The 26778-nt window shown below is 45.0% G+C and overlaps 1 protein-coding gene across 1 annotated transcript; it reads left to right on the plus strand.

Annotated features, from left to right (window-relative positions):
• The first annotated feature begins 1228 nt into the window (after nt 1-1228).
• LOC106583444 (serine/threonine-protein kinase WNK2) lies at nt 1229-26572 on the plus strand. Its single transcript, XM_082967504.1, has 15 exons — nt 1229-1237; nt 1997-2314; nt 7519-7571; nt 13444-13606; nt 13810-13926; nt 17927-18097; nt 18412-18454; nt 18791-19009; nt 19231-20141; nt 20459-20516; nt 20888-20961; nt 22813-23504; nt 23627-23853; nt 24197-24421; nt 24983-26572. The coding sequence occupies exons 1-15, from the start codon at nt 1229-1231 to the stop codon at nt 26299-26301; spliced, it is 4599 nt and encodes a 1532-aa protein (XP_082823630.1). The 3' UTR covers nt 26302-26572.
• Nucleotides 26573-26778: the final 206 nt, after the last annotated feature.

The following is a 26778-nucleotide window of genomic DNA, read 5'->3' on the forward strand; positions in this document are numbered from 1 at the left end:
TGATCCTAACTGACTTAAGACGGAATTTTTACTAGAATTAAATCTCAGGAAAATTTAGTTTAAATGTATTTGACTAAGGTGTATGTAAACCTCCGACTTCAACTGTATATCATATAGATTTGATCATAACTGTTTATGCACACTGTTTATCCATTCGCAAGTAATAAGTAATGAGAGTAACGTAAGAATTCTGGTCAAAAAATGCCCTGGAGGACTGACAACGAGGGAAGGTCTTTGTGAGTGCACACGTACTGCAAAACCAATGAAGAAAAGGAACAGGCTCCACTCCATGGTGAAAATCAAACATCTTGTTTTGTTTGTTTGTTTTTGTTTCAGGTTGATTGTGTTTGTACTTTATATTGTTGGGTCACAGAATTTATGGATTGGGCCTTTAATTAATGAATTAAGATCAGAGGTTGTTTCACTCCCAATCTAAACTGATGCCTGTGGACAACAGAGAGATTAAAGCTGTGTGTTTATTACATCTTCATTATGTTTATTTTGCTTTTTTTATTCCATAGTTTCCCTCCTTGCCTTACCCTGCCATGGTGGGGACACCAGGCGGATGCGAGTCCGTCCCCTACTCCCCGGCTCCTCTGTGCCCTGTCTACCCCCCAGGATTGCCCTCCCTGTCCCTGGTCCCCCCAGCCCCTGTTACTCTACTGTGCCCTCCCTAACCACCGTTGGCACCCCCCAGACCCCAGTGTTCTGGCCCAACCACTCCAGCAGACATTAGGCATGGCAGTACCCGTCCCCCTGCTTGCCATGATCCTGCCCCCTAGGATGCCCCGACTGCAGCCCTGGCATCAGTAGGTCTATCCTGCCACCCCTCAGCAAGACCTCCCCCTCTTCAACCCTCTTACCACCTGCCCCTCTCCCATGTACACCCTACCGCCCCCCTTGCCCACCTCCCTGAGAAACATGTGGCAGAGCAACCTCTCCATGTGAATATTCTAGTTAGTGCTCACTGTAGGGTTGTAAAATTCTGGTAATTTCCCCCAAATTACCTAGTTTTCCTGAAATCCCATTTGGAAGATTCCCGGAATTAGGTGAGAAGGAGTAAGGACATTCAGAATCCTCTAACCAGGGTTTCTGGTAATCTGTGGAAAGTTTACCACCGTAACTTACTACGGTGCCTGAAACACAGCAAACCTCCCAAATACATTACGTAAACTGGGTTTACTAAACCTTCCAAAATGTTGGCTTTACATTTTTACTTTATGTTGGAATGTGGACAGTAAGACATGGACAGTAGCACAGTTCAGAACACACATTTGGATGAACTAGTAGATTGTACCATAGAAATAGAATTGGAACATCTAACCCTGGCAATTTGACTGGCAATCTCAAGAGAACTCATGCGATGGAATGTATTTTTGTAATGTCAGTTGAGTTGATTCAACAAATCACAGCAAAGATTTATGGGTAGACTTCCTGCTTTTACTTTCTGCTTTTAATTCCTGCTTCGCTCCTATGGGTATGCTCCCGATGGTTGCCAGTCCACCCATTATGCCATATGGGGATGCCCGTTCCATTCCTTCTATTTCCAAATAGCACTCACAGTCTCATGTCTGAATTAGACGTTCATCAATATTTCTTAAATGTCAAATTTCGAATTTGTTGCAACGTCAAATTTTGAAGTGTTTAAGGTTAAGTTTAGGCATTAACTCCGAAATCTTAAGGTTAGGCATACCTCTGAATGGTTAAGGTAAGGTTTAAGGTTTGGGATAGGCTTAAAACAAAAATCTTAAAACTACTTTCTATCGCTGGATTCGAACTTGCAACCTTTGGAATCAGAGTCAGATGCATACACATATCCACCATGCCTTTCCACAACACCCTAGCAAAACCCTAGCGCTTACTGTTGCCTCTAGTGGCCAGTTACGAAAACTGACTTGTATCACAGGTGACCTGGCTGTCTATTTCTATGGGTTGTACAGTGTTAGCAGCAGTGGCAAAAAAGGTTCTGTAATACCTAAGTTATTCCTCCCTCCAGATCCAGACTGGTGCCCCTCAGGACCCCCAGGGAGAGGCTCCGGTGTCAGCACTGGCCCCACTCCACCCCGTCCAGCCTGCCGTCCTGTCCCCTCCCTGGAGGGGGGATGTGGTTGACACCGACCCTGCTGGTGCAGCCGGGTCTGATCAGACACTCCCTGAGAGCCCAGCCCCGGCCCCACCCCTGGCGCCGGCCTCGGCTCTGGCTGCAGCCTTGCAGCAGGCTGGCACCCAGAAAGGTGCCAACCTGCCCACGACTCAGCAGAACCTGGACACTGCATCCATATCTATCGTTTCCCAACCTGAGGCCAGCCAAGAGGTAGGTAGCTACACAGACAGTACCCTACAGTTCTCTACAGTTCCCTACCCTACAGTTCTCTACAGTTCCCTACCCTACAGTTCTCTACAGTTCCCTACCCTACAGTTCTCTACAGTTCCCTACCCTATAGTTCTCTACAGTTCCCTACCCTACAGTTCTCTACAGTCCCTACCCTACAGTTCTCTACAGGACCCTAGCCTACAGTTCCCTAACGTACCCTAAAGTTCCCTACCCTACAGTTCCCTATAGTTCCCTAACGTACCCTACAGATCCCTACCCTACGGTTCTCTACAGTTCCCTACCCTACAGGTCCCTACAGTTCCCTACAGTTCCCTACCCTACAGTTCCCTACAGTGCCCTACCCTACAGTTCCCTACAGTACCCTACAGTTCTCTACAGTTCCCTACCCTAGAGTTGTCTACAGTCCCTACCCTACAGTTCTCTACAGTTCCCTACCCTACAGTTCTCTACAGTTCCCTACCCTACAGTTCTCTACAGGCCCCTACCCTACAGTTCCCTAACGTACCCTACAGTTCCCTACCCTACAGTTCCCTATAGTTCCCTAACGTACCCTACAGTTCCCTACCCTACAGTTCCCTACAGTTCCCTAACGAACCCTACAGTTCCCTACCCTACAGTTCCCTACAGTTCCCTAAAGTACCCTACACTACCCTACCCTACAGTTCCCTACAGTACCCTACAGTACCTTACAGTTCCCTACCCTACAGTTCCCTACAGTTCCCTAAAGTACCCTACAGAACCCTACCCTACAGTTCCCTACAGTACCCTACAGTACCTTACAGTTCCCTACAGTTCTCTACAGTTCCCAACCCTACAGTTCCCTACAGTACCCTACAGTACCTTACAGTTCCCTTCAGTTCTCTACAGTTCCCTACCCTACAGTTTCCTACAGTACCCTACAGTACCTTACAGTTCCCTACAGTTCTCTACAGGTCCCCACCCTACAGTACCCTACAGTACCTTACAGTTCCCTACAGTTCCCTACAGTTCCCTAAAGTACCCTACCGCTCCCTACCCTACAGTTCCCTACAGTTCTCTACAGTTCCCTACCCTAGAGTTCCCTACAGTTCTCTACAGTTCCCTACCCTACAGTTCCCTACAGTACCTTACAGTTCCCTACCCTACAGTTCGCTACAGTTCCCTAAAGTACCCTACAGTACCCTACCCTACAGTTCCCTACAGTACCCTACAGTACCTTACAGTTCCCTTCAGTTCTCTACAGTCCCCTACCTTACAGTTCTCTACAGTCCCTACCCTACAGGTCCCTACAGTTCCCTACAGTTCCCTACCCTACAGTTCCCTACAGTACCCTACCCTACAGTTCCCTACAGTGTCCCTACAGTACCTTACAGTTCCCTTCAGTTCTCTACAGTTCCCTACCCTACAGTTCCCTACAGTACCCTACAGTACCTTACAGTTCCCTACAGTTCTCTACAGTTCCCTACCCTACAGTACACTACAGTACCTTACAGTTCCCTAAAGTACCCTAGAGTTCCCTACCCTACAGTTCTCTACAGTTCCCTACCCTAGAGTTCCCTACAGTTCTCTACAGTTCCCTACCCTACAGTTCCCTACAGTTCCCTAAAGTACCCTACAGTACCCTACCCTACAGTTCCCTACAGTACCCTACAGTACCTTACAGACCCCTACCCTACAGTTCCCTACAGTTCCCTAAAGTACCCTACATTACCCTACCCTACAGTTTTTCCTACAGTACCCTACAGTACCTTACAGTTCCCTTCAGTTCTCTACAGTTCCCTACCCTACAGTTCCCTACAGTTCCCTACCCTACAGTTCCCTACAGTACCCTACCCTACAGTTCCCTACAGTACCCTACAGTTCCCTTAAGGTTTCTACAGTTCCCTATCCTGCAGTTCCCTACAGTACCCTAAAGGTACCTACAGTACCCTACAGTTCCCTACAGTACCCTACAGTTCCCTACAGTACCCTACAGTTCCCTACAGTTCCCTACAGTTGCCTACAGTTGCCTACAGTTCCCTACCCTACAGTTCCCTACAATACCCTACAGTTCCCTAAAGTACCCTACCGCTCCCTACCCTACAGTTCCCTACAGTTCTCTACAGTTCCCTACCCTAGAGTTCCCTACAGTTCTCTACAGTTCCCTACCCTACAGTTCCCTACAGTACCCAACAGTACCTTACACACCCTACCCTACAGTTCGCTACAGTTCCCTAAAGTACCCTACAGTACCCTACCCTACAGTTCCCTACAGTACCCTACAGTACCTTACAGTTCCCTTCAGTTCTCTACAGTCCCCTACCTTACAGTTCTCTACAGACCCTACCCTACAGGTCCCTACAGTTCCCTACAGTTCCCTACCCTACAGTTCCCTACAGTACCCTACCCTACAGTTCCCTACAGTACCCTACAGTACCTTACAGTTCCCTTCAGTTCTCTACAGTTCCCTACCCTACAGTTCCCTACAGTACCCTACAGTACCTTACAGTTCCCTACAGTTCTCTACAGTTCCCTACCCTACAGTACACTACAGTACCTTACAGTTCCCTAAAGTACCCTAGAGTTCCCTACCCTACAGTTCTCTACAGTTCCCTACCCTAGAGTTCCCTACAGTTCTCTACAGTTCCCTACCCTACAGTTCCCTACAGTTCCCTAAAGTACCCTACAGTACCCTACCCTACAGTTCCCTACAGTACCTTACAGACCCCTACCCTACAGTTCCCTACAGTTCCCTAAAGTACCCTACAATACCCTACCCTACAGTTTCCTACAGTACCCTACAGTACCTTACAGTTCCCTTCAGTTCTCTACAGTTCCCTACCCTACAGTTCCCTACAGTTCCCTACCCTACAGTTCCCTACAGTACCCTACCCTACAGTTCCCTACAGTACCCTACAGTTCCCTTAAGGTTTCTACAGTTCCCTATCCTGCAGTTCCCTACAGTACCCTAAAGGTACCTACAGTACCCTACAGTTCCCTACAGTACCCTACAGTACCCTACAGTTCCCTACAGTTCCCTACAGTTGCCTACAGTTGCCTACAGTTCCCTACCCTACAGTTCCCTACAATACCCTACAGTTCCCTACAGTACCCTACAGTTCCCTACCCTAAAGTTCCCTACAGTACCCTACAGTACCCTACAGTTCCCTACAGTTGCCTATAGTTCCCTACAGTACCCTACAGTTCCCTACCCTAAAGTTCCCTACAGTTCCCTACAGTACCCTATAGTTCCCTACAGTATCCTACAGTTCCCTACAATTCCCTACCCTACAGTTCCTTACCCTACAGCTCCCTACCCTACAGTTCCCTACAGTACCCTACAGTTCCCTACCCTAAAGTTCCCTACAGTTCCCTACAGTACTCTACAGCTCCCTACAGTACCCTACACTTCCCTACAGTACCCTACAGTTCCCTACCCTACAGTTCCCTACAGTACCCTACAGTACCCTACAGTACCCTACAGTTCCCTACAGTACCCCACAGTTCCCTACCCTAAAGTTCCCTACAGTACCCTACAGTTCCCTACAGTACCCTACAGTTCCCTACAGTTGCCTATAGTTCCCTACAGTACCCTACAGTTCCCTACCCTAAAGTTCCCTACAGTTCCCTACAGTACCCTACAGTTCCCTACAGTTCCCTACAGTTCCCTACCCTACAGTTCCCCACAGTTCCCTACAGTACCCTACAGTTCCCTACCCTACAGTTCCCTACAGTACCCTACCCTAAAGTTCCCTACAGTTCCCTACAGTACTCTACAGCTCCCTACAGTACCCTACAGTTCCCTACAGTACCCTACAGGTCCCTACCCTACAGTTCCCTACAGTACCCTACAGTTCCCTACAGTTCCCTACCCTACAGTTCCCTATCCTACAGTTCCCTACCCTACAGTTCCCTACAGTTCCCTACCCTAGAGTTCCCTACCCTACAGTGCCCTACCCTACAGTTCCCTACAGTACCCTACAGTTCCCTACCCTACAGTTCCATACCCCACAGTTCCCTACAGTCCCTACCCTACACTTCCCTACAGTACCCTACAGGTCCCTACCCTACAGTTCCCTACAGTTCCCTACAGTACCCTACAGTTCCCTACAGTACCCTACAGTTCCCTACCCTAAAGTTCCCTACAGTACCCTACAGTTCCCTACAGTACCCTACAGTTCCCTACAGTTGCCTATAGTTCCCTACAGTACCCTACAGTACCCTACCCTAAAGTTCCCTACAGTTCCCTACAGTACCCTACAGTTCCCTACAGTACCCTACAGTTCCCTACAGTTCCTTACCCTACAGTCCCTACCCTACAGTTCCCCACAGTTCCCTACAGTACCCTACAGTTCCCTACCCAACCCTACCCTAAAGTTCCCTACAGTTCCCTACAGTACTCTACAGTTCCCTACAGTACCCTACAGTTCCCTACAGTACCCTACAGTTCCCTACAGTTCCCTACCCTACAGTTCCCTATCCCACACGTCCCTACCCTACAGTTCCATACAGTACCCTACAGTTCCCTACCCTACAGTTCCCTACCCTACAGTACCCTACCCTACAGTTCCCTACAGTACCCTACAGTTCCCTACCCTACAGTTCCATACCCCACAGTTCCCTACAGTTCCCTACCCTACAGTTCCCTACAGTACCCTACAGTTCCCTACCCTACAGTTCCCTACCCTACAGTTCCCTACAGTTCCTTACCCTACAGTTCCCTACAGTGCCCTACCCTACAGTTCCCTACAGTACCCTACAGTTCCCTACCCTACAGTTCCCTACCCTAAAGTTCCCTACAGTACCCTACAGTTCCCTACCCTACAGGTCCGTACCCCACAGTTCCCTACAGTTCCCTACCCTACAGTTCCCTACAGTACCCTACAGTTCCCTACCCTACATTTCCCTATAGTTGCCTACAGTATCCTACAGTACAGCACAGACACAATTCTTACTCAACTCCCACACACTGCACAGCACATACTGTGAACACTACTCCTACATGTATCAGGGAACACTTATCTTGTGTGTTGGCTATGCACTACTCATATTGTAAATGTAGGCTATGTCCCAAATGGCTCCTATTCACTACATAGTACCCTATGGGCGCTGGTCAAATGTAGTGCACTATATAGGAAAGAATAGGGTGCCATTTGGGATACAAGCATACTCTACCCCATATGACATGTTTTGTGAATCCAACAACCCCATTGTCTTTCCCTCAGGAGCCAGTGCAAGAAAAACCCATGGCGTTTCACAGTTATGCCGGCTATGACAGGTGTGTGGCCATACCTTCTGACCTTGACTAGCGTGTTGTTAAGATGTTTTTCCCCAATGTACAGTACAGGGGCTATAGTGGGTACAATGAGAGTGACCCTGACTCTCTGTGAATAATAAACCTAGAACACTACTCTGTGTGACAATGGACACCTTGCCCTGTCAATCCTGAATGGTTTATTTTTTATTATTATTATATATTTTTTAAGGGGTGGATCAGAATTAATATTGCGTATAGATTGTTGCTTCCATCAATGTAATTGTCTGCATCATTTCCAATCCCCCATATATTTTTTGGGTAAATATATATATTCATATACATACATACATACTTACATACATACATACATACATACATACATACATACATACATACATACATACATACATACATACATACATACATACATACATACGCACCTATATATATATATATATGATACATTTTTTACTAGGATTAAATGTCAAGAATTGTGAAAAACTGAGCTCAAATGTATTTGGCTAAGGTGTATGTAAACTTCCGACTTCAACTGTTGAAGTCGGAAGTTTACATACACCTTAGCCAAATACATTTGAGCTCAGTTTTTCACAATTCTTGACATTTAATCCTAGTAGAAAATTCCCTGTTTTAGGTCAGTTAGGATCATCACGTTATTTTAAGAATGTGAAATGTCAGAATAATAGTAGAGAGAATGATTTATTTCAGCTTTTATTTCTTTCATCACATTCCCAGTGGGTCAGAAGTTTACATACACTCAATTAGTATTTGGTAGCATTGCCTTTAAATTGTTTAACTTGGGTCAAACATTTTGGGTAGTGCTTTTTCAGTTCTGCCCACAAATGTTCTATAGGATTGAGGTCAGGGCTTTGTGATGGCCACTCCAATACCTTGACTTTGTTGTTCTTAAGCCATTTTGCCACAACTTTGGAAGTATGCTTGGGGTCATTGTCCATTTGAAAGACCCATTTGCAACTAAGCTTTAACTTCCTGACTGATGCCTTGAGATGTTGCTTCAATATATCCACATAAGTTTCCTGCCTCATGAAGCCATCTATTTTGTGAAGTGTACCAGTCCCTCCTGCATCAAAGCACCCCCACAACATGATGCTGCCACCCCCGTGCTTCACAGTTGGGATGGTGTTCTTCGGCTTGCAAGCCCCCCTCCTTTTCCTCCAAACATAACAATGGTTATTATGGCCAAACAGTTCATCAGACCAGAGGACATTTCTCCAAAAAGTACAATCTTTGTCCCCATGTGCAGTTGGAAACCGTAGTCTGGCTTTTTTATGGCGGTTTTGAAGCAGTGGCTTCTTCCTTGCTGAGCGGCCTTTCAGGTTATGCCGATATAGGACTCATTTTACTGTGGATATAGATACTTTTGTACCTGTATCTCTAGAAGACAGAACGCGTCTCCTTCCTGAGCGGTATGACGGCTGTGTGGTCCCATGGTGTTTATACTTGCGTACTATTGTTTGTACAGATGGACGTGGTACCTTCAGTCATTTGGAAATTGCTCCCAAGGATGAATCAGACTACAGGTCTACAATTCTTTTTCTGAGGTCTTGGCTGATTTCTTTTGATTTTCCCATATCAGGCAAAGAGGCACTGAGTTTGAAGGTAGGCCTTGAAATACATCCACAGGTACACCTCCAATTGACTCAAATGATGTCCATTAGCCTATCAGAAGCTTCTAAAGCCATGTCATAATTTTCTGGAATTTTCCAAGCTGTTCAAAGGCACAGTCAACTTAGTGTACTGTATGTAAACTTCTGACCCACTGGAATTGTGATACAGTGAATTATAAGTGAAATAATCTGTCTGTAAACAATTTTTGGAAATATGATTTGTGTCATGCACAAAGTAGATGTCTTAATCGACTTGCCAACACTATAGCTTGTTAACAATACATTTGTGGAGTGGTTGAAAAACGAGTTTTAATAAGTCCTACCTAAGTGTATGTAAACTTCCGACTTCAACTGTGTGTATATATATCTATTTCTATATATAAACTTTCATACATATATACATACATACACAAACATACATATACACACTTTTTTTAACCTTTATTATTTCCTGCAAACCCTACCAACCCTCTCCTAATGGAGTAAACTAATAAACATTAACACTTAGGCATCTACCTTCAGTTTATACATATTATACACATTTTACAGACACAATCTATTTTACAATAGTTATATTTTGTTTGTTTTTAGTCCTTTCTCTATTTCTGATGTCCATCCAGTTTGATTTATATTTGTAACTGTGCTATTTCACAACATTTCTGAACCTATATACATTTTACAGACCCCGTATGTTTTACAATGGTTATCTTGTTGTTATTAGTCCCACCCTTCAGCTCCATTCAACCCCTCCCATTTATCTCTTAACACCATCCATTTTGGATTTCTATTTGCCATATATTTTTCAACTGTGCTGTGATGCTTCACAAAAGTACTGAACCTTTCTATTCTCATAGCTTCGACAGATTCTAAATTAAAGATAACATTTTTTTCTAAAATAATTATTATATTATTGATTGACTATGACTTTTCAAATCCCCCAGTATTGCTATCTGCAGCGTTAGTTCTAGGTAAATGTTCCAATTCTTCAGCCATTCCTGGACCTGTGACCAAACACGAGCTACATATGGACAGTACCAAAATAAATGATCTAATGACTCTGCCTCTGGAAGATTGTATCCCCCATATATTTAACATTCTATTGGTTGCAAGAATTTTGTATAATAATTTGAATCCGGCGTTGTTTTGCGTGTCAATTCATAATCCATGTGCCATGGAATCGGTACATTGAAATCTCTTCCCAACTATTTTGCAATTTATATGGCACAGCTGTCAATTTTTTGGTCCTTAAATGAAATTGGTATATGTTTTTATTTATCACAGTTTTTCTTTAACCATTTATGGTCTTTAATACAGGGCCAACAGACAAGTTCCTTACTTTTTCCACCTTCTACTTGCCTCTTTCATTTTTGTGGTAATGCTGCAATTAGTTGGTTGTAATTTTGGGTAGAGCAGACATTTCCATTTGTCTGTGTTAGCTGCATGTGTGACATAACTCTACCTGTCCTATTTATGATAAATTACAAAAATTACCTTTTACATTTTTTTTTATCAAAAAATATGTTTTTTTTATTAATTACTATAATTGAGTTTAGCCACAATATCAAATCAAATCAAAGTTTATTTGTCACGTGTGTCGAATACAACAGGTGTAGACCTTACAGTGAAATGCTTACTTACAGGCTCTAACCAATAGTGCAAAAAAGGTATTAGGTGAACAATAGGTAAGTAAAGAAATAAAACAACAGTAAAAAGACAGGCTACATACAGTAGCGAGGCTATACAAGTAGCGAGGCTACATACAGACACTGGTTAGTCAGGGTGATTGGGGTAGTATGTACATGTAGATATGGTTAAAGTGACTATGCATATATGATGAACAGAGAGTAGCAGTAGCGTAAAGGAGGGATTGGCGGGTGGTGGGTGGCGGGACACAATGCAGATAGCCCGGTTAACCCATGTGCGGGAGCACTGGTTGGTCGGCCCAATTGAGGTGGTATGTACATGAATGTATAGTTAAAGTGCACTGGCTTGTAACGGCTGTCGGGAGAGAGAGTAGACCAAGGCGCAGCGGAGTTAGTGTTCATCATGATTGTATTTAATTAACGTAAGAACACTATACAAAAACAAGATAACCGACAGCAAAACAGTCCTGTTCGGAAATAATCTAAACAGAAACAATTACCCAGAAAACCCCAATGGAAAAACAGGCACTTATGTGTGACTCCCAATCAGCAACAACCAACAACAACTGTGCCTGATTGGAAGCCACACGGCCAAAATCAATGAAACAGACAACATAGAAAATGAACATAGAATGCCCACCCAATGTAACACCCTGGCCTAACCAAAATAAAGAACAAAAACCCCTTTCTATGGCCAGGGCGTTACATGGCTCCTTGTTGTATTATTTGTTGTCTTTTCAGGTGGATTAAACTGAAATTGCAACCAACTTTCTAAGGCTTGTTTAAAAAGTAATATTATTTTGGAGATTATGTCATTTTCAAATAACTGAAAGTGAGCAGTTGTAATCTGAATAAAGGGAAAAAGGCCATTCTTGAACATGGGGTGAGACATTCTTACTAATTTACTAGAGAACCATTTCGGATTTAAGTATAATTTTGTATGACTGATGCCTTTAGTGAGAGGACAAGTGCTTTAATATTTAATCGTTTCTACCCTCCAAATTAATATTTGTTTTATAAATAGGCCTTTTAATTTTGTCTGGCTCGCCATTCCAAATAAAATTTAATATTTTTGGTTCATATAATTTAAAAAGCAGGTCACTAGGTGTAGGCAAAACCATAAGCAAATAGGTAAACTGTGATATGACTAAAGAGTTAATCAGGGTGATTTTTCCACAAATAGACAGGTATTTTCCTTTCCATGGTAGCAAGATCTTATCTATTTTTGCTAACTTTCTACACAAATTTATTGGAGTGAGATGATTTCTTTCTTTCGGGATTTGTATACCGAGTATATCCACATCCCCGTCAGACCATTTTATTGGTAAACTACACGGTAATGTAAAAGTTGAATTTTTTTGGTGATCCAATACAAAATATAGTACACTCATCATAATTTGGTTTTAATCCAGAGAAGTTAGCAAAAGTATATAGGTCTTCTATGAGGCTGTGGAGGGAGTCTAATTGTGGTTTTAAAAGAAAACATCAGCGTACAATGAAACCTTTGTTTTTTAGCCATGGATTTCTAATCCCTTAATATTATCGTTGGATCTAATTTCAACAGCTAACATTTCGATGGCAATAATAAATAGATATGCCGATGGTGGACAACCTTGTTTTACTCCTTTTGACAGATGTAGCCGTTATTTACTATTTTACTATGAATGTTTTCTTACTGAAATGTTAACCTTCCAACCCAGTGACTACACCAGAGTGCTATCTTAGTCAGTGGCAACACATAAGATCTCTATCTCTGTGCCACAAGCAGAAAGAGAGAGAGAAATAGACAGAGGAAAGTGTTAAAAGTGTTCTTTGAGTGTTCTTTCTCTCTGCCAAAAGCAGAAAGAGAGTATCGGAGAGAGAGAGACAGAGAGGAGAGAGAGAGACAGACAGACAGAGAGCAGAGAGAGAGATGAGAGAGAGGAATGAGAAGAAGAGAATGTAAGGATCCAACCCTTTTTTAAAATTTTCGCCTAAAATGACATACCCAAATCTAACTGCCTGAACCTCAGGACCTGAAGCAAAGATATGCCTATTCTTGATACCATTTGAAAGGAAACACTTTGAAGTTTGTGGAAATTTGAAATTAATGTAGGAGAATATAACACACTACATCTGATAAAAGATAATACAAAGAAAAAAAGTGTTTTAAAAAAAAAATGGTAGCATCATCTTGATACATTATTCCAGCCCAGGCGCAATTTAGACTTTGGCCACTAGATGGCAGCAGTGTATGTCCAACGTTTTAGACTGATCCAATGAACCATTGTATATATGTTCAAAATGTTGTATCAAGACTGCCCAAATGTGCCTAATTGGTTTATTCATACATTTTCAAGTTCGCAATTGTGCACTCTCCTCAAACAATAGCATGGTATTCTTTCACTGTAATAGCTACTGTAAATTGGACAGTTCATTTAGATTAACAAGAATGTACGCTTTCTGCCCATATCAGATATGTCTATGTCCTGGGATAATTTTTTTCTTACAACCTCATGCTAATCACATTATCCTACGTTAGCTCAACCGCCCCACGGGGGGGACACCGATCCTGTAGTGGTTAATTAAAAGTGTTCTTTACCTCCTTCATATCCCTACCTTTAGCTTCAACTCAGATGTGGCGTCAGGTAAGGAGATGAGTGATGGCTACGATGGCTCGGCCAGCAGCGGGAAGGGGGATGGGAAGCCACGGAAACACCACCGCAAGTCGACCCGCACGCGCTCACGCCAAGAGAAGACCAACAAGCCCAAACTGAGCATGCTCAATGTAAGTCCGTCCATCCTGACTACCCATCTCTCCGAACTGACCAGTGGTCAAGGTTTTTGCCATTCATAAGCTATTCAGTAAGTCCAAAGGAAAAAGTTTCAAACAGAAAGGACCATTTATACTGTATATTCATATATTGCTATCTTCAAAGTATATGCATATTCGTACTTGCACATTAAAAGTTATTTCTCCTTCTCCCTCAGGTGAGCAACATGGGCGATAAGATGGTGGAGTGCCAGCTGGAGACCCACAACCACAAAATGGTAACCTTCAAGTTTGACCTGGACGGAGATGCTCCAGAAGAAATCGCTATTTACATGGTGAGGTCATGACCTTGGCAGACCTGTCCAAATGGGGGTTGGGTTCTACTAAGCTAACATATGGAATTGTTTTAAGATGTCATATCATGGATCATTTAGCTATTTGATTTGGAATTGTTGGACCGCTTTAGGCCTTTTGGTATCAAAAAACACATACAGTTGAAGTCAGCAGTTTACATACACCTTAGCCAAATCAAATCAAAGTTTATTTGTCACGTGCGCCGAATACAACCTTACTTACAGGCTCTAACCAATAGTGCAAAAAAGGTGTTAGGTGAACAATAAGTAAGTAAAGAAATAAAACAACAGTGAAAAGACAGGCTATATACAGTAGCGAGGCTATACAAGTAGTGAGGCTACATACAGATACCGGTTAGTCAGGGTGATTGAGGTAGTATGTACATGTAGATATGGTTAAAGTGACCATGCATATATGATGAACAGAGAGTAGTAGTAGCGTAAAAGAGGGGTTTGCGTGTAGTGGGTGGCGGGACACAACGCAAATAGCCCGGTTAGCCAATGTGCGGGAGCACTGGTTGGTCGGCCCAATTGAGGTGGTATGTACATGAATTTATAGTTAAAGTGACTATGCATATATGATAAATAGAGAGTAGCAGCAGCGTAAAAAGAGGGTTTGGGGGGGTTTGGGGGGGGGGCACAAATAGTCCGGGTAGCCATTTGATTACCTGTTCAGGAGTCTTATGGCTTGGGGGTAAAAACTGTTGAGAAGCTTTTTTGTCCTAGACTTGGCTCGGTACCGCTTGCCATGCTGTAGTAGAGAGAACAGTCTATGACTGGGGTGGCTGGGGTCTTTGCAATTTTTAGGGCCTTCCTCTGACACCACCTGGTGTAGAGGTCCTGGATGGCAGGCAGCTTAGCCCCAGTGATGTACTGGGCCTTACGCACTACCCTCTGTAGTGCCTTGTGGTCAGAAGCCGAGCAATTGCCATACTAGACAGTGATGCACCCAGTCAGGATGCTCTCGATGTTGCAGCTGTAGAACCTTTTGAGGACCCATGCCAAATCTTTTGAGTTTCCTAAGGGGGAATAGGCTTTGTCGTGCCCTCTTCACGACTGTCTTGGTGTGTTTGGACCATTCTAGTTTGTTGTTGACGTGGACACCGAGGAACTTGAAGCTCTCAACCTGCTCCACTACAGCCCCATCGATGAGAATGGGAGCATGCTCGGTCCTCCTTTTCCTGTAGTCCACAATCATCTCCTTAGTCTTGGCTATGTTGAGGGATAGGTTGTTATTCTGGCACCACACGGCCAGGTCTCTGACCTCCTCCCTATAGGCTGTCTTGTCATTGATCAGGCCTACCACTGTTGTGTCATCTGCAAACTTAATGATGGTGTTGGAGTCGTGCCTGGCCATGCAGTTGTGGGTGAACAGGGAGTACAGGAGGGGACTGAGCACACACCCCTGTGGAGCTCCAGTGTTGAGGATCAGCATGGCAGATGTGTTGCTACCTACCCTCACCACCTGGGGGTGGCCCGTCAGGAAGTCCGGTTGCAGAGGGAGGTGTTTAGTCCCAGGATCCTTAGCTTAGTGATGAGCTTTGAGGGTACTATGGTGTTGAGCTGTAGTCAATGAATAGCATTCTCACATAAGTGTTCCTTTTGTCCAGGTGGGAAAGGGCAGTGTGGAGTGCAATAGAGATAGCATCATATATTTATATTTTAGTCATTTAGCAGACGCTCTTATCCAGAGCGACTTACAGTAGTGAATGTATACATTTCATACATTTTTTTTTTCTTCGTACTGGTCCCCCGTGGGAATCGAACCCACAACCCTGGCGTTGCAAACACCATGCTCTACCAACTGAGCCACACAGGATCTGTTTGGGGATCTGTTTGGGCGGTATGCAAATTGGAGTGGGTCTAGGGTTTAGGGTTTAGGGTTTCTGGGATAATGGTGGTGATGTGAGCCATTACCAACCTTTCAAAGCACTTTATGGCTACGGATGTGAGTGCTACGGGTTTGTAGTCATTTAGGCAGATTGCCTTTGTGTTCTTGGGCACAGGGACTATGGTGGTCTGCTTGAAACATGTTGGTATTACAGACTCAATCAGGGACATGTTGAAAATGTCAGTGAAGACACCTGCCAGTTGGTCAGCACATGCCCGGAGCACACGTCCTGGTAATCCGTCTGGCCCCACAGCCTTGTGTATGTTGACTTGTTTAAAGGTCTTACTCACGTCGGCTACGGAAAGCGGGATCACACAGTTGTCCGGAACAGCTGATCCTCTCATGCATTCAAACTCAGTTTTTCACAATTCCTGACATTTAATCCTAGTAAAAATTCCCTGTCTTAGGTCAGTTAGGATCACCACTTTATTTTAAGAATGTGAAATGTCAGAATAATTGTAGAGAGAATGATTTATTTCAGCTTTCATTTCTTTCATCACATTCCCAGTGGGTCAGAAGTTTACATACACTCAATTAGTATTTGGTAGCATTGCCTTTAAATTGTTTAACTTGGGTCTAATGTTTCGGGTAGCCTTCCACAAGCTTCCCACAATAAGTTGGGTGAATTTTGGCCCATTCCCCCTGACAGAGCTGGTGTAACTGAGTCAGGTTTGTAGGCCTCCTTCTTCGCAATACGCTTTTTCAGTTCTGCCCACAAATGTTCTACGGGATTGAGGTCAGGGCTTTGTGATGGCCACTCCAATACCTTTACTTTCTTGTCCTTAAGCCATTTTGCCACAACTTTGGAAGTGTGCTTGGGGTCATTGTCCATTTGGAAGACCCATTTGCGACCAAGCTTTAACTTACTGACTGATGTCTTGAGATGTTACTTCAATATATCCACATAATCTTTCTACCTCATGATGCCATCTATTTTGTGAAGTGCACCAGTCCCTCCTGCAGCAAAGCACCCCCACAACATGATGCTGCCACCCCCGTGCTTCACGGTTGGGATGGTGTTCTTCGGCTTGCAAGCCTCCTTAGAAGCTTCTAAAGCCATGACATAATTTTCTGAAATTTTCCAAGCTTTTTAACGGCACAGTCATCTTAGTGGAGGTAAACTTCTGACCCATTGGAATTGTGATACAGTGAACTATAACTGAAATAATCTGTCTGTAAACAATTGTTGGAAAAATGACTTGTGTCATGCACAAATTAGATATCCTAACCGACTTGCCAAAACTATAGTTTGTTAGCAAGAAATTTGTGGAGTGGTTAAAAAACGAGTTTTAATGACTCCAAACTGAGTGCATGTAAACTTCCCACTTCAACTGTATGTATATATTTTTTTAAATAAAATATTGAATTTAGCCTTTACTGGTATTGCATTGAATAACACATTCATAAAAAAGACAATCAAAATATAAATCACAAGGAATAAGGTTTTGAAGTTTCTGTCCTATATGTACCATGGATCATTTTGCTACTTGATTTGGAATTTTATGACCCCTGTAGGTATACAAAACTATAGAAAAATGTATTTGATGAAATGCATTGAATAACAGATTCATACATGAAAAAACAGATGGATTTTGATTGGGATTTTTTTTAAACTTAGATTAACGCACTGGTGCATTAATACATTCTTAAGGATTAATGGACCAATTAGAATAGTCCCAAAACTGCAAAGCAGACCGTCTGCCACTCCAGGCAAGCTAGAGCAAATGCTCAAAGGACTATGGACCTTCGGTTCCTCCTCTGTCACCAATCTCAATGCACTACAGCAGAAGATGTGGGAAATTAATGTAGCCTGTACTGTTGGGTCATCCACTTCACTATCTATAGTATTTCCTTTTGTCATTTTACGTTTCCTGATATTGTATATTGCTGATATTGTATAATTATTGTATGTTACGATTGTTCCTGAAGTGTTATTTGTTCCTGAAGTATTATATCTTCATAATTATTTATGTGTGGTTACATCCTGTGTGTGTGTATGGTGTCCATGTCTCTGTGCGTGTTTTTGTGTGTGTGTGTGTGTGTGTGTGCGTGTGTGTGTGTGTGTGTGTGCACGTTTGTGTGTGTGTGTAGGCAGAGAATTTCTTCATCCTACCCATAGAGAAGGAGATGTTCATTGACCAGTTGAAGGACATCGTGGACAGGGCTGAGGACATGCTGAGCGAGGACATGGAGGGAGAGACGGACTCCGCTTTGGGGGGCAGTCCCCAACTGGGACACACCTCTTGGGGGCCGGGGGGAGAGGTGAGGGGGACATCCCAAACACAACTCACTAACACACAGGGACTAGTCTACTCTCTTGAACGTTCATTAAAAGAAACCACACACACACACGTACGCACACACACACACACACACACACACACACACACACACACACACACACACACACACACACACACACACACACACACACACACACACACCACACACACACACACACACACACACACACACACACACACACACACACACACACACACACACACAGACAGAGAGAGAGAGAGACACACACGCACTCAAATGTCTGTCTTCTGTCTGTCTCTATCTCTCTAAAGAGTCAGCAGCCTGGAGCACCCCAGCCTGTTTATCAGCAGAATGGTAAGACTCCATTCTCTCTGTCTTTCTCTCTCTTCTTGTGTCTCCCTCTCCTTTATCCTCTATCTATTCTGTTTGTGATTGGGATGTCTGTGGAGGAAGGTTTTGAAAGGAGCTTGTACTGAGGACTTTGTGATGTTTTGGCTGCCATAGCTGAGGACTTTCCTCTCTCTCTCTCTCTCTCTCTCTCTCTCTCTCTCTCTCTCTCTCGCTCTCTCTATCTCTCTCACACTCTCACTTTCTCTCGCTTTCTCTCTCTCTCTCTCTCTCTCTCTCTCTCTCTCTCTCTTTCTCTCTAACTCTCTCTCTCTCTTTCCTCTCTTCTCTCTCCTCTCTCAGTGCTCCACACAGGGAAGCGATGGTTCATCATCTGCCCAGTGGAGGAGACTCCCACCTCCAACCAGGATGGGACTGCAAACATGTCTGCCGATGGGACTACAACTACTCAACATGATGGGACTACAACTACTCAACATGATGGGACTGCTCAGCCTGATGGAAGTGCGGTGCCAGGCAAGTCTGCCGATGGTGGCACTGCAGGGACTGCTTCAGGCAGAGGTGACTTTGTTTCCATGTTAACATTTCAGTACTATGTCATCCTGGTGGAGTAACGGTACCATGTTGTCCTCTAGTGCTGAACGAATGAACGACATCCTCAATATATGTGCTTTAGTTTGAAATATTATCCGTTTAAGTTCTTTGGATGTGGTCCCGTTGTACATTTGTAGACAAACAGGATGTTACTCTTATATTGTGTCTTCTTTCGGTTCTTCCTGCAGTATCAGCGTCCTCCTCCATAGCTAACTCTGTGTCTGGGGGGAGTGGAGGCTTCAACTACGAGGGCTATGGCCTCTGTAGCCCTCCCATCCTGTCCTCCACAGACCCTCTCCTCCTGGCTATGTCCCATGTCTCAGCTCCCTCTGGCCCCCCATCTGTCCACCCAGGCCATCCTCTAGAGGGCCAGGCCTACAGCTCTACCCTGCCCAGGCAGCATCACACCCAGTCAGCCTTGGCTCTGCCAGCGGCCCCCTCTGGAGGTCTTCGTAGCTCCGTGCCTGGAGAGGAGCACCAGAGGGGAGGGCGTCTTGGTGCCATCTCCCCCATCCATGCCGTCCAGCAGATGGCGGAGATGGCATGTGCTGCCTCCATGGTGGAGGAGGTGCCCTGCTGCCCACTGGCCATGCCAATGTCCCTGGATGTGAGTGGTGGAGCCCAGGGGAACGCAGCTCCTCTCACCCCTCTGCCCTCCCAGGACCCTTCTACCTCCTCGGCCAGAGAGTCCCTCCAACTCTCCTACCCCTCCGTTGCCCGCCCTGACCGCTCCCAGCCGCCTGTGGTGCTCCAGCAGCCCTTCTCCATGGGTGGAGCAAAGGCCCCCTCGCTGCCCCAGAGCCCTGCCCCCCACCAGCACACAGCAGGGGGGCCCAGTGAGTCGGATGGGGAGGGGCGAGGGGTGGGGGGCCGAGGGGGCTTTGTGGACAGCACCATCAAGACTCTGGACGAGAAGCTGAGGAACCTGCTGTACCAGGAGTACGCCCCCATGTATCCATCAGGCAGTGCTGCGGAGACGCCAGGCTCGGGGACGGAGTACGTCCAATCCCCTCCTGGGCCAGACAGCGCCACCTTGGGTTCAGGAAGCAGCACCCCGCGACCTATTGGGGAGGGGCGCTACCGGACAGGGGAACAGCTGGTAAACACAGAATCTTTATTCCGTATAAATCATAGAATGGCACCCTATTATTCCCTAAATAGTGCAATACATTTGGTATGCAACCATACTTTCTGTTCTGAGATTTGTTTAGTCCTTAAAAGTAACTTTATTCACACCCCAGACTACATGTAAAGTACACGCAATCTATGTCCACCATTCATCCTTAAATGTTGACCATTATCCCTTTAAAATTACTGCTCTTTATTCTCTCCCTGTCAACTGTCTTTCTCTGTTTCACTTCTCTCTTTTCTCATCCCTCTCTCCCTCTCTCCCTCCCTCCCCACTCTTTCTTTCAGCCTCAGATTCCAGAGAGGATGGACAGTTTGAGCACTTTGAGTGATTCTGCGGTGTGTGGTATGTACATTCTATAGTGTGGTATGTACATTCTATAGTGTGTATGTACATTCTATAGTGTGGTATGTACATTCTATAGTGTGTATGTACATTCTATAGTGTGGTATGTACATTCTATAGTGTGGTATGTACATTCTATAGTGTGGTATGTACATTCTATAGTGTGTATGTACATTCTATAGTGTGGTGTGTACATTCTATGGTGTGGTATGAAGGATACAACATTATAGTGATCCCTCAAACAGCTGTCTATGACAGTGATCAATTTCAAGATCCACAGAGGTTTCAATTATTTTCCTTTAACCTATTTAACAGCTCTTATTGTAGTCATTTAGAGAACCTGGACATTCATTCTCTCTCTCTGTCTGCAGCTCCCATGTCTAGGAGACAAAACATACCACACTCTACCTCCTGCTCTGGCTCTGGATCCAGAGGCCAGTTTAAGGTACTTTACTGTGTTACATTTTTGTGCCCCATGGCCACTATTTACTACCTCTTAGTGACTCCATCTACAGTGAGGGAAAAAAGTATTTGATCCCCTGCTGATTTTGTACGTTTGCCCACTGACAAAGAAATGATCAGTCTATAATTTTAATGGTAGGTTTATTTGAACAGTGAGAGACAGAATAACAACAAAAAAATCCAGAAAAACGCATTTTAAAAATGTTATAAATTGATTAGCATTTTAATGAGGGAAATAAGTATTTGACCCCCTCTCAATCAAAAAGATTTCTGGCTCCCAGGTGTCTTTTATACAGGTAACGAGCTGAGATTAGGAGCACACTCTTAAAGGGAGTGCTCCTAATCTCAGCTTGTTACCTGTATAAAAGACACCTGTCCAAAGAAACAATCAATCAATCCGATTCCAAACTCTCCACCATGGCCAAGACCAAAGAGCTCTCCAAGGATGTCAGGGACAAGATTGTAGACCTACACAAGGCTGGAATGGGCTACAAGACCATCAGTTGGTGCGATTATTCGCAAATGGAAGAAACACAAAAGAACTGTGGCATCAACTCAACTCGCCGTGTTTGGAGGAGGAGGAATGCTGCCTATGACCCCAAGAACACCATCCCCACTGTCAAACATGGAGGTGGAAACATTATGCTTTGGGGGTGTTTTTCTGCTAAGGGGACAGGACAACTTCACCGCATCAAAGGGACGATGGACGGGGCCATGTACCGTCAAATCTTGGGTGAGAACCTCCTTCCCTCAGCTAGGGCATTGAAAAATGGGTTGTGGATGGGTATTCCAGCATGACAATGACCCAAAACACACAGCCAAGGCAAAAAAGGAGTGGCTCAATAAGAAGCACAGGTCCTGAAGTGGCCTAGCCAGTCTCCAGACCTTAATCCCATAGAAAATCTGTGGAGGGAGCTGAACGTTCGAGTTGTCAAACGTCAGCCTCGAAACCTTAATGACTTGGAGAAGATCTGCAAAGAGGAGTGGTGTAACAGGGGTCGTCTAAAGGAGACCAAGGCGCAGCGTGTATAGTGCTCATTCTTTTCTTTAATGGAAAAAACACTTCAACAAAACAACAAACGACCGACAACAGTTCCGTAAGGTACACTTGACAAAACGGAAAACAACTACCCACACCCACACATGAAAAACAGGCTGCCTAAGTATGGCTTCCAATCAGAGACAACGATAGACAGCTGCCTCTGATTGGAAACCATACCTGGCCAAAACATAGAAAACAAAACATAGAAATAGAAATCTAGAAAACCCACAATGAAACAGAAAACCACAAAACCACCCAAAACACCCCCGTGTCACGCCCTGACCAGTCTACTATGGAAAATGACCTCTTACAAGGGTCAGGACGTGACAAGTGGGACAAAATCCCTCCTGAGATGTGTGCAAACCTGGTGGCCAACTACAAGAAACGTCTGACCTCTGTGATTGCCAACAAGGGTTTTGCCACCAAGTACTAAGTCATGTTTAGCAGAGGGGTCAAATACTTGTTTCCCTTATTAAAATGCAAATCATTTTAGAACATTTTTGACATGCATTTTTCTGGATTTTTTTGTTGTTATTCTGTCTCTCACTGTTCAAATAAACCTACCATTAAAATTATAGACTGATCATTTCTTTGTCAGTGGGCAAACGTACAAAATCAGCAGGGGATCAAATACTTTTTCCCCCCTCACTGTACCTACAATGCTTGACTAACGTCTTATAAATTGAGTTTGTGATATTGTGGATTGATATTATAATTCCCTGTTTGTTTTATTTCTGCAAAGTAGGTATAAACGTGTCAGAGATCTTTAAACAATAACTTTATTATCTATAGATGATCACAGGCCTTCCTGATGTGGTGACGCCTGGAGAGCGGAAGCAGAGGAGTTGGAGCAGCACTGCTTCCCCGGCGCACCCTGCTGGCCATCTCTCAGACCACCACAGCGCTGCTTCCCCGGCGCACCCTGCTGGCAATCTCTCAGACCACCACAGCGCTGCTTCCCCGGCGCACCCTGCTGGCCATCTCTCAGACCACCACAGCGGTGCCCAGGCCGCCTCCACCATTATCGGACGTTTCTTAGTTGTCAGCACCGAGGATGACGTCACCCTGAGGACCTGTGGCAGCCGCTATTCCGCCCCGCCAGACTTCTACCTTGATACACCCCCCGCCATTGCCAAACGGGGGTCATTGCCACACGCCTCCACATCCACCTCCATGTCTGTTGATGTTACAGTCCACGCTCACGCGCGCTTCCTGTCCTCGGACTCGGGGGCGGAGAGTAGTCCGGCCAAGCTGGCCCCGGCCACGCCCTCACGCCACGGTCGCTCAGGGGAGCGTAGAGGAAGTGACCTCATGAAGAGAGCGGTGGCTTTCCTGCGCCGTTCAGGCCGTAGTAGTAGTGTGCAGAGCTCTGATTCGCTGAGCCGGCAGGGGGGCGTGCATGGCTCGGCCTATGTCAGCAGTGATAATGACTCTGAGATAGAGGACTCGGATATGAAGAGAGAGCTGACCAGACTCAGGGAGAAGTAAGTCAGCTGTGTGTTTGTGTGTGTGGGTGTGTCTGAGTCTAGAAGAGCATCATCTGAGTAAGTCAACTTACCCTTTATCTAAAACTTTTCTCTCCCATCCCTCCATCTCCTCCACCCAGACATTTAAAGGAGCTCTCGGAGCTGCAGGCCCACCACAGAGGGGAGATAGAGCTGCTGTACCGCAGGCTGGGTAAAGCCACCTCACCCCCCCTGGGTCTCTCTCACACAGTTCCCCCCAAGCGGAGGATCAAGCACAAGCACAAACTGAAGGCTGGAAAACTCCTCAGTCCTCTGGTACAACAGCTGAGGCATGTCACCACCAAAACCAGCGACTCTGGCAAAACCAGTGAGTACAAGGCACCAAAACCAGTCACTTCTGAAAGATGATCTGAAAGATTCTTCTGGAAGGGACTGAAACAGGCTTGTCTGCCTGATTTAAGGTAACTGGTAAGGCAAGGTAACTGTCATAATTTAAATGGAGTAGCAGGGCTAAGTTGTAATAATGTGTATGTCTATGTCCCAAATGGCAACATATTCCCTATTTTGTGCACTACTTTTGACCAGAGCACTATATGGGCCCTGGTCAAAAGTAGTGCAGTTAATAGGGAATAGGGTGCCATTTGTGATGCACATAATGTCTCTCTGTGCAGGTTTCTGTGTGTAATATTTAAGTTGGTCTGTCTGTGCAGGTGAGCCTACAGTCAGTCTGAACGGGTCTCCAGCCAAAGCTCCAGTACAGTCGGACAGAAGAGCCCGTTCAGGTACCAGTCACTTGGATACCTTCACCTCCACCTCTGAACCCGTCCAGACCAAGCAGCCCTGCTCCCTTAAGGGTTCCCTCTCTTCAGACAACATCTACGCTGGAGCTGGACTACATGCAGAGAGGACAGGACCACAAGCTTCACCAGGCCAAGGTGACCTACAAACTACACATCCCAGTCATGCAAATGGAGAACATTATCACTAGGGTTACAAAATTCTGGTAACTTTCCCAAAATTACCAGGGTTTTTGGTTGGTTGATTCCAGATTTCCTGCTTATTCCGTCCTGAGTAAATATTCCAACCGGGATTTCGGGAAAACCTGGGAATTTTGGGAAAAGGTGCAGAATTTTACAACCCTAACTATCCATTTTATTACAGTAATGTCATTGAAGTGACAAGCTACGGATACAGCTTCTGGGTCATTCTCATGTTTAGAGGAAGGACTGCAATGGGATGCCTTAGCAAATGATGGAACATGTAAAGTCTTATCACAGTTACAGAGGAGGATCAAAACGGAAGTAAGATGGTGCAACGTTTCGGTCACATCGACCTTAATCAGGCATCTGCAGCCTTTAACCTTTATGGTTCTGACATGGGTTGTTGTTCAAACTCATCTCTAATGTGTGTTCTGTTCAGAGCTGTGTGCTCTTCTTACCCTGATGTCCTGTGTTTCCTCTCCTCCTCCTCTCCTCCTCCTCTCCTCCTCTCCACAGGCTGGCCGTCTAACCCTCCACCGCCAGAGAGAGTGACCTATAAATCCAGTAGCAAACCACGCGCTAGATTCCTCAGTGGGCCTGTGTCTCTGTCTATCTGTTTGTATCTCCTCCTCTCCTCCAGCGCTCCAACACTCACTCTGCTCCTCGTCCTCCTGCACTGCTCTCCTTCTTCTCCTCATCCTCTCCTCCATCGCTCCACCACTCACACTGCTCCTTGTCCTCCTGCACTGCTCTCCTTCTCCTCTTCTCATGTCCTCTTCTTTTATCTTCCTTGGTTCTCCTCGTCTTCACTTCACTCCTATCCCTCATCTCTTCATCTCCTCCTCTTTACTGTCTCACTCCTATCCCTCATCTCTTCATCTCCTTCTCTTTACTGTCTCACTCCTATCCCTCATCTCTTCATCTCCTTCTCTTTACTGTCTCACTCCTATCCCTCATCTCTTCATCTCCTCCTCTTTACTGTCTCACTCCTATCCCTCATCTCTTCATCTCCTCCTCTTTACTGTCTCATTCCTATCCCTCATCTCTTCATCTTTACTGTCTCATTCATATCCCTCATCTCTTCATCTCCTTCTCTTTACTGTCTCACTCCTATCCCTCATCTCTTCATCTCCTTCTCTTTACTGTCTCACTCCTATCCCTCATCTCTTCATCTCCTTCTCTTTACTGTCTCACTCCTATCCCTCATCTATTCATCTCCTCCTCTTTACTGTCTCACTCCTATCCCTCATCTCTTCATCTCCTTCTCTTTACTGTCTCACTCCTATCCCTCATCTCTTCATCTCCTTCTCTTTACTGTCTCAATCCTATCCCTCATCTCTTCATCTCCTCCTCTTTACTGTTTCACTCCTATCCCTCATCTCTTCATCTCCTCCTCTTTACTGTTTCACTCCTATCCCTCATCTCTTCATCTCCTTTTCTTTACTGTCTCATTCCTATCCCTCATCTCTTCATCTTTACTGTCTCTCTCCTATCCCTCATCAATTCATCTCCTTTTCTTTACTGTCTCTCTCCTATCCCTCATCTCTTCATCTCCTTCTCTTTACTGTCTCACTCCTATCCCTCATCTCTTCATCTCCTCCTCTTTACTGTCTCACTCCTATCCCTCATCTCTTCATCTCCTTTTCTTTACTGTCTCATTCCTATCCCTCATCTCTTCATCTTTACTGTCTCATTCCTATCCCTCATCTCTTCATCTCATTCTCTTTACTGTCTCATTCCTATCCCTCATCTCTTCATCTCCTTCTCTTTACTGTCTCACTCCTATCCCTCATCTCTTCATCTCTTCATCCTCTACCTTATCTATTTTCCTCTAACATTTCTCTTCCCCCCTCCCCCCATCCCATCTTCTCCTCTGTATCTCTCTGAGCTAGTTAAATATTTCTCTCTGTCTGTTGTGCTTGGCTGTTGAGTAGTGCATGTACAGTATAGTGATGCACTGCAGCAGCACTGTGTGGTCAGCTCACTCTTACTCTCCTCTCCTGCCTGTCTGCTTGGCACAGATCCTCTCAATGTATCCCTGTCTCTGCCCCTGCAGTCCTATGTAGTGGACCCTGTCTGCATGGCTACACACAGCCACTGTTATGTTGCACCCTGTTGGTTAGGACCCCCCCCCCTCTCTCTCTCTCTCTCTCTCTCTCCTCTCTCTCTCTCTCTCTCACTCTCATTTTCTCTCTCAGACCTCTTACAGTTCTGTAGCTCACTTCTGGAGTGACTGCATGATTGGCCTTGTCCATCAGTATTCAGATAGTTGACTGAACCATGCTTTCCCACAGTTTTATGTACTGTATGTG

Source organism: Salmo salar, chromosome 22 (genome assembly GCF_965601325.2).
Source record: "Salmo salar chromosome 22, fSalSal1, whole genome shotgun sequence".
Taxonomy (NCBI): Eukaryota; Metazoa; Chordata; class Actinopteri; order Salmoniformes; family Salmonidae; genus Salmo; species Salmo salar.

What these genes read in the sequence shown, in the direction of transcription:
- LOC106583444 (XM_082967504.1), top strand. An exon ending in AGGGACTGCTTCAGGCAGAG is followed by an intron (nt 19,010 to 19,230) that starts GTGACTTTGTTT and finishes TTCTTCCTGCAG; the next exon opens with TATCAGCGTCCTCCTCCATA. An exon ending in CTGACCAGACTCAGGGAGAA is followed by an intron (nt 23,505 to 23,626) that starts GTAAGTCAGCTG and finishes TCCTCCACCCAG; the next exon opens with ACATTTAAAGGAGCTCTCGG.